Genomic DNA, 7,984 nt, shown 5'->3' on the forward strand with positions numbered 1-7,984 from the left:
GAGCAGCTTTACCTCCAGACAGCACAGAAGGACAGGACCTGTTCACACCACATAAGGCAGGGCTGGGACTTTTCCCAGAGAACCCCTTCATGCCCTGAAGACCATCCCTGCTCCTCTGCTCTGTCCCCGTGTCGTGTCCCCATGAGACCACACGTCCAAGCCCTGCGGTGGTGGCACTGTCCCCATGCAGCACCACACAGGAGGGGCTCAAAGCGCGCCCTAGAAGAGCTCGCACAATGGTGAGCCAGTCCCAAAACAGGCAGGGGTGCCCGAGCGCCACACTCACTTTCCCCTTGTTGTCATTCCTCACCCTGACAAGCACTCACAAATGCAAATAAGTTCTGACTTTGGCTCCCAAACTCTGCTGCCTGCACTAAAAATAGCCCAACGCAGTGCACGCTGGCTCCGAGCCCCCTCATCGATCCAGCCCAACAGCGCAGCAGCTTACCCTGCCGTGGCCCTCACTCGTCCCCTGCACCCTTCCTCACCCAAATTAGTGGTGTGATGGGGCCAGAACCCTCCACCTTAACACCCCCTACCCCTGCTAACCTGCCTGTCCTGCAATCGTGGTGATTTATTGCTCTGGAGCATGACAGGCAGGCTGCAGCAGTGGGGCATTGTGCTCTCCATCACTGTGATGAGTTGGGGAGGCTTTGGGCGATACAGGTCTTGGTTTGCCACAACCCAGCCCCGGCAGAGCATCAGGAGGGGACTAAGGCATTTAAAAGCTACCCAGGCTGTAGGCGTCCCAGCCTTCGCACCACGTGGCAGGCTCTTTTGCTGGTCCCGGGCAGGAGCGAGCATTGAGCTGTGGGTGCTGTGGGCTCTGGTTCCCTCGCCAACAAGAAGCTGGCTTTGCTGAGATGATGGGGAAGGGGTCAGGGTGGTCATGTTTAGTCCTCGCCTTGGTTTTGCCCTTGAAGAATTATGTCTTAAACAACAGCCATTCCATGGACATGGGAAGAGCGTCAGCGACTACATTTATTGATGGCCCTGGGGCTATCGGCGGCGTCCTACAGCAGAGCCCTTGGGGAGTGGGATTTCCATACAGCGGCTGCAGGGGGTGGGCAGGGCTGGAAGGGAGCAGTAGGATGGGGACAGCTGAAGGGGCTGCTGGTGATGGCAGGGAGCAGAGAGCAGGTGCAAGAGCATGTGGGCCCCAGAAGAGCTTTAGGGGAGCAGAAACCCTGGGAAGTGGTGATGAAAAAGTGAATTCTGGCCAGCGAGGAAATTTCTAGGGGCAGCTCAGGGCAGAAACAGCAACAGATCCCTGCAATCCTTTCCTCTGTTGCTGAAAAATAGCTGCCTCTGGGAGATGAAGGATGCTAAGAACAGAGCTCCCCAGGCCCTGTCCTGAGACACCCAAGTTGGTCCCTGCGTTGAGCAGCAGTGCGGGCGATAATGGGACTTCTTCCCTCTTGTTGTCTGGCTTTTTTCTCAGCTCGTCTTGTGACATCTCGCTTGGAGGGATATGGACCATGGCTGCCAGGAATGTGCTCCATTGTGGAGGAAGGGCCAGGAGGCAGCAGCACGGCCACTGCATAGTCACCCGAGGCATCACCCAGAGCCCTCTGACCTCCACGGCGTGCCCCACTGACTATGGGTAGGGGACTCTGAATGGGGTTGAGCCTCCCCTCAGAGGGACCTAGACCTTTTCTAATCCTCCTGTTCTCTAACCGCAGGGTTTGCATCTGGGAAGTGTTTAATTTTGAAAGGCCAGTGCTGCTGTATCACATTTCCTGCTCTGGTCTCTGTTGGTTTATGACCAGTGAAATCCTGGTGTGAAAACAAAATTGGGCTTTGATTTCATCTGCCCCTGCTGTTTTATGCCACTAACAACTTTGCTTTTCTATAGCGGCTTTTATTCTAGGAGCTAAACGGGCTTCACAGACAGACGATTAATTAATTGAGCCTCCCCGGCCAGCCTATGCCCTCGGTGCCACAAGGACGAGTTTTGCAGAGGAGGAAGCAGAGGCTGAGAGGAGCAAAACGATGCCCTGGGTGCAGGGGTGAGCTTGCTGCTGATGGGGAGATGGTCATGATGGTCCGGACTCGTGTGAGACTGGTCTTATTGGGGGAGTGACCGAGGAAGGTTTGTTTTTTTGGGGGAGGACCATTATTGGATCACCTGAGCCCATGTTGACTCATGAACTGCCTCTGCCCATCCCAGCCCCTTGCTGAGAAATTCCCCAAGACCTTCAAATAGTGCCAGGCCCTGCCACCTTTCCACCACCCATTCTTGCTGCCAAGTCCTGCTTCTCCAGGGGGGCACGCAGGGCTTCCAAAGGAAAGGAGTTCAGGCTGAAGGGTTTGCACTGGCCCAGGTGCCATGGCTGAACTTTGGGGAGGGACCTGTGGTGGCACCAGGGACAAGGCAGGGCTCATCCTCAGCTCCATTTTCCCAGTCCTGCATGCTAACTGGTGAGCAAGATGCAGCCCCACGAAGCTGAGCACCGTGGGGAGGCTCTGGGGCACCTGGAGGAGGTGGAGAGATGTGCCTTCGCTTATGCAGAGTGAATATGTTCTTGGAGAAATTGCTTTTATTATGAAATCCTGCTAATGGTTTGTTGTCTACACAAATAACCGTGGGGAATGAACTCGTGCACTTCCCAGCCTGCTCTGTGTCTTCCTGGCTCAGCTCCTTTCTGAGCAAACATAACCTTTTGCAAGAATACCTGTCAAATTCACTTTGAAATATTGAAATAACAGGATGGGATGTGGTTTGCTGCTGGGCCCTAGTGCTCCTCTGTCAGGACTAAGGATGTACCAAAGAGGTTTGTGAGCAGGAGGCAATGGAAGGACCCTGGAAAGCAGCGGGGCCCCGAAGGGCTGCCCTGGGGGAGCTTGTTGCCTCACTGGGCTGGCTTGCTGGGATCCCACATGCTGCTGGGGGAGCAGAGCACCTCCCTGAGCCTAATGTGCCCCCTCGTTTTGTCAGTCGTGGGATGAGGCATGGGGGTTTGCAACTCAGCTGGAGCTAATCTGGACAAAACTGTGTCCTTTGGCAGCATGGGATCAGCTTCCCGGTCCAAATGCCCCCCTCCTCCAGCTCACCCCACGAGTAGGGCATCATGTTAGAGACGGGGCAAAATGCTGCTGAGACTTGGATGGGTATGGTACAGCAATGGCTCAAGGGCATGCTGCTGCTTGGCTGGGCACCATACCCCAGGACCATTCTCTTCCCTTCCAGCCTTGGAGTCCCAGGGGTCCCCAGGATGTCCATCTCTGAAGGTACTCATGGGAAATGGGAGCCCAGCTGGCCCGTGGGCAGCACCAGGGCTGCAGGCAGGAGGTGCTGCACTTGCTGCCAGGTGCGCTGGTCATTTGGGGTTATCCCTGGGGAAGCCCCTGGGTGTGGGGCAGTGGGAATCCCAGCAGTGAGGGGCAGGACCCACTGTAATTGCTCTTGATCTGGGCGAGCTGTAAATGCTTAGTGTCTACTCCCTCAGTAAAATCACCCCTCAGTGATGTTCCTCCCTGGAGAGCAGCAGGAAGGTTTCTGCAGTAACTCATCAGCAGCTCCCCATCCTGTTGATACCTTTTAATTTTCAGGAGAAATCCCATTGCTGGGTGGCACCCGCTCAACCAGGAGCCCTCCACTTCTCATCCCCTTTCCTGTTCACACCTGTAAGAGTGCTGGTGATTTGCTTTTCTGGGTACACACCTTTTTTCTTAGTGCACTTGGAAGTGATCAGAGTTTGGACATAAACAATCATTGGGAGAAATCAAAAACAAAGAGGAAACCCAAATGCTCCCGCCAACCTCCAAAATACCTCCTCAACCAACCAACCAACCAAGAAAGAACTCCTTCAAACCAAACTCCATCTCTTTCTCTAAAATCCATGATTAAAACCTGGTACAAACAGGTGAATATAGATATATATATATATTTTTAGTAGATGTAGTATTGATTTTTTTCTCCTCTCTCTTTCTCATTATACAGCAAACATTGCAAATATAGAAATTTTCTCTGTACAATTAACGACGTCGGTTTACAATGCAATGTGTGGTAAAACCTCTCAGTGAGTGAAAATGTGAACGGGCCTTCAACCGGGTGAAAGTCTAAACTGGAAGACTCCGTTTGCAAAAACAGCCCAAAGGATGGATCTCCTTCTGGTCTCTTTTTGGTTTGTGTTGCTGTTTTTGTTGCTGTTGATTTTTGGAAGGGAAGGAAGGAAGAACACAAACTGTTCACAAAGAATCCACAAAATCACAGAGTAGGGACTCATGCAATGCAGTACTGGGAAATGCCAGAGCTCTCTGCCCGCTCTTTCACTTTCTTTTTATATTCAATTTTTTTCTTTTTTTTTCTTTTTTCTTTTTTAGAAAAATCAGAATGAAACAAAACTTTTTTCTTTTTTTTTCACTGCACAGTTTGTTTTGTAAAGTTTGTATTCAAATTTGGTGCGTGTCACCAAAGTGAGGCCATTTTAATATCTCACTTTATATATTATATAGAATATTTGTAGATTTCCATAATTTGTTCTCTCTTTTATTTTTATTGATTCATTTATTATTATTATTATATTTTTTGTTTGTTTCAAAGACAGTCTGAATAAAAATAGCTGCTGCGGATTTCTTTTGGTCCAGTTAGTGTGTTAAGTCACGAGTTGTGTGAGGACTCAGGACTTTTGCTGGGCAGAGACGCCCTTCCAGTAGTCTAAGATGTCGTGAAGATCCTCGTCTTTGGCAAACTGGACCTTTTTGCGTAGGGCATGGCCGGCTGCCATGTACTCCTCCTCGTCTTTGTGCCGCTTGCGGTTGAGTTTGAAGCGCTCCCAGATGCTGTGCGAAGGTTTGCAGGTGTACTCGGGGCTGGAGGTGTAGCTCAGGTTGTGGTATTGGGGCGAGAGCTGGGAATAGGCCAGGTCTCTGGGGCGAGGACGGGTCAGAGGCTCCAGGATGGAGGGCTTTCGCCCCGCCATGCTGTCGTGCTGCTCCCCCTGGTGCGAGCCGGGGTACGAGTGCCGGTGTTCGCTGTACTGCCGGATCTTCTCCGCCTCCGCCCGCAGGATGGCCGCGGCCGGTGTCACAGTGAGGATGGTGTCAGTGGTGGGGGACGTCTTCTCGATGTATTTGGCTTCTGATTTGTGGCCCGATCCCTCGGAGCGGTAGGACCTGGGGCTCCGTATGGAGCCGCTGGAAGAGGTGCTGGAGCGTTTGGGGGCGGCCTCCATGCTGTGGTGCCGCTGGAGGGGGTGGTTGTAGCTTTCCTTGTAGACAGGGGAGAGGAACCCGTGCTTGCTGGGGATCTGCTCTGATAAGAGCACCAGCTGAGGCTCCACTGTGGAAACTGCCCCCGATTTCACCCCTTGGAAGGAGGTGGACTCAGATTTCAAGGCATCGATGCAGTTGTTGATGATCTGGTTCACCTTGTCCACCTCCTTGGCAATGGTGGAGATCTCGGCCACGGAGCTCTGGGTGTCCGGTGGCAGGGACAGCTCACAGTCTCGCCTCTCAGGCTGCTCCCCTGTCCTCACCTCCATGTAGTTGCCCTTGGTAGCCTTGGGGGTCTCACTGCTGTCGATCAGCTTGTACTGCTCGACCTCTCCAGCGGAAGGCAGGTAGGGGATGCGGGTCACCGTCTCCCCGCCCAGCATCTGTCCTTGGGACAGCTGGGTGATGCTGGTGGTCTCCATTTCTGGCCCGTATTTCAGCTCAATGATGGTCTTCTTCATGCTGCCGGCAGCCTTTTTGTGCTTCTCTTCTTGCTGGCGCCTCTTTCGGAGACAGTAATACACGACGCCCAAGACGATCACCATGCCAAAGAGACAGCCCAGGATTGTCATGATATAATGGGTGGCAGTGGAAGGGGTGGGCACCGGCTCCTTGCGGTTGGGTCTGGTGGGCGTGATGGTGACACAGGTGTGGTTGTACTTGGAGTATTGGTGGACAGAGACCACACAGTAGGTGTAATCTCTTTGTGCTACTAGGTTGCTCACGGTGATGTTCTCCTCCTTCTTCCTGAGCTTGGTGATCATGGAGGAGAAGCCGTTTTCAAACTGGGAGAGGATGTACATCTTGCTGAAGGGGTAGGGGATCTGCACGGTGAGGACGGCCGAGTTGTGGTTGAGGTGCTTCACCTGGATGTTAGGGCGCACCTCTGTCTCGCCGATGGGCGTGAAGAGGGAGAACTGTGGGGTGGTGCCGTCACCGGAGGAGCACTCCTCCTCAGAGCACGGGCTCTCGGAGGGTGCTGTGGTCACTTGGTAGCGGGGAGGGATAAAACGAGGGATCACAGTGTAGGAGCCACCGGTGCAAAGGGACGAGAGCATGCTCAGAGCATTGCGGTAGCCAGTCCGGCCTTGGCCTAACAAGTAGTAGCCCATGTAGTCCGGTGGGGAGTCGCACTGCATCCGGTCATAAGTGCGTGTCATGTTGGTGAACGCCTCCAGCCATTGCAGGAAGCCGAGGAGCTCACAGGAGCAGTAGAAGGGGTTACTGTAGAGTTCACAGACAGAGAGCTTGTTTAAGCCCCTAAAAGTGTTGCTGTCGAGTCTCTGGATCCTGTTCATGGACAGGTCAATGTTCACTATGTTGGGGCACTCCCAGAAGGCGTTGGGGGTGACGGACTCGATGAGGTTGGCCTGGAGATAGAGGTACTCCAGCTTCCCCAGGCCCCGCAGGATGCCCTCAGTGAGGTTCCTCAGTCGGTTGTAACCCAGCTGCAGCACCTGGAGGTTGAACTGTCCCGAAAAGGCACCGTCCTCGATGTAGGAGATCTCGTTCTTCGTCAGGTTGAGGTATGTCAGGTTGCCGAAGCGGCTGAGCGAGGCGTACTGCACGCTCTTGATCTTGTTGTCGTTCAGCCGCAAGTCCACGATGGTGCTGTTGATCTGCTGGGGGATGGACTCGTAGGGGGGCTGGTTTTGGCTGCAGATGGCCAGCCAGACGAAACCCTTGTCCCCCTCGATGAGCCAGCAGTCCGCCCGCACCCCGCCGGCGTGCAGGAGGGAGACGGCTGCCACGCACACGCAGAGGGCTGGCGTCGCGGCCCACCGGCGACCTGCCATCTGGAAGGGCGGCGCGGAGAGGGGGTTGCTGGAAGCGGGGAGTGGGACGGGGGCTGGGAAGACTTGGGTTAGTGCTTCTTTGCTCTCCTCTCCCTTCTCCTCATGGCTTGGAGCCCGGGGGGAAGTGGCCGTGGCGAACAGGGACCTCGGTGCCCAAGGGGCTCGGCAGCCGCCGGCCGGGGGCTGCTGTCAAGGCCTGGGAGGCTGGGGCTGGTCCCGCATCACCAGGTCTCCGGCATCTCAGGGAGGGAGTCATGAAGTTAGGTGCCTGTGCGGAGCAGCCTCTCTGGCTCAGAGATAAGCCTTCCTCTCGTTTTTAACAGTACATCTCCTTGTTTTCTTTTTGCTGCTCATTGTGGTGCCGGTCCCCATCTCCACGTGCCTCCTGGCTGGCTGTCCTTGCTTGGTTCCTCAGCTCACCTGCACAAAACAAAACAAAAGCACAAGCTCAACACAAAGGGCAGACAATTAAAGTCTAGCAGCATCAGAGATGCACCCAACTACCCTCTTAATGTTAGCCTCTTGCCTTCTAAATCCAGCTGCCACCTCTCCAGGGCCTTTGGTTAATTCGGGCACAGCCAGTGCTGTTTGGCATCACTAGGGCAGGCGGTCACTGCCTGCAGACGTCAGCCTCTAAGTGCATCAACCAGCATCACGTTATAGGCAGGAGGGAGAACAACGCACATCCAGTGCACCGTTTGTCTGACCTGTTTAGGTGTCTACCTTCAGAGGAGAGGAGTGGTGCCCCAGAAGTGTCTGTTCCTCTCTGCGGAGAGCAGATGAAGTCTAGACAACTCACTCTGATGTAGATTTGATGCTGCAACGTTTTGCTGAGGGGAATCCTATCTGTCGCGCGTGCTGGTGCGTGCAGCAGCAGTGCCCACGGAGGGGGATGCTGACTGAGGACGCCGTGTCTTCCTGACTGCATTGCTGTGTGGTGGCTAGGATAAAGCCCAGCATCAAGCACCTGG

General features: G+C 54.2%; 1 protein-coding gene across 1 annotated transcript; it reads right to left on the minus strand.

Annotated features, from left to right (window-relative positions):
* Positions 1 to 4,622: 4,622 nt before the first annotated feature.
* Positions 4,623 to 7,019, minus strand: ELFN1 (extracellular leucine rich repeat and fibronectin type III domain containing 1). Its single transcript, XM_035548605.1, has one exon. It carries the CDS (start codon positions 7,011 to 7,013, stop codon positions 4,623 to 4,625), a length of 2,391 nt encoding a protein of 796 aa, XP_035404498.1. The 5' UTR covers positions 7,014 to 7,019.
* Between the last annotated feature and the right edge of the window lie 965 nt (positions 7,020 to 7,984).

This window comes from Cygnus atratus, chromosome 15, assembly GCF_013377495.2.
Source record: "Cygnus atratus isolate AKBS03 ecotype Queensland, Australia chromosome 15, CAtr_DNAZoo_HiC_assembly, whole genome shotgun sequence".
Taxonomy (NCBI): Eukaryota; Metazoa; Chordata; class Aves; order Anseriformes; family Anatidae; genus Cygnus; species Cygnus atratus.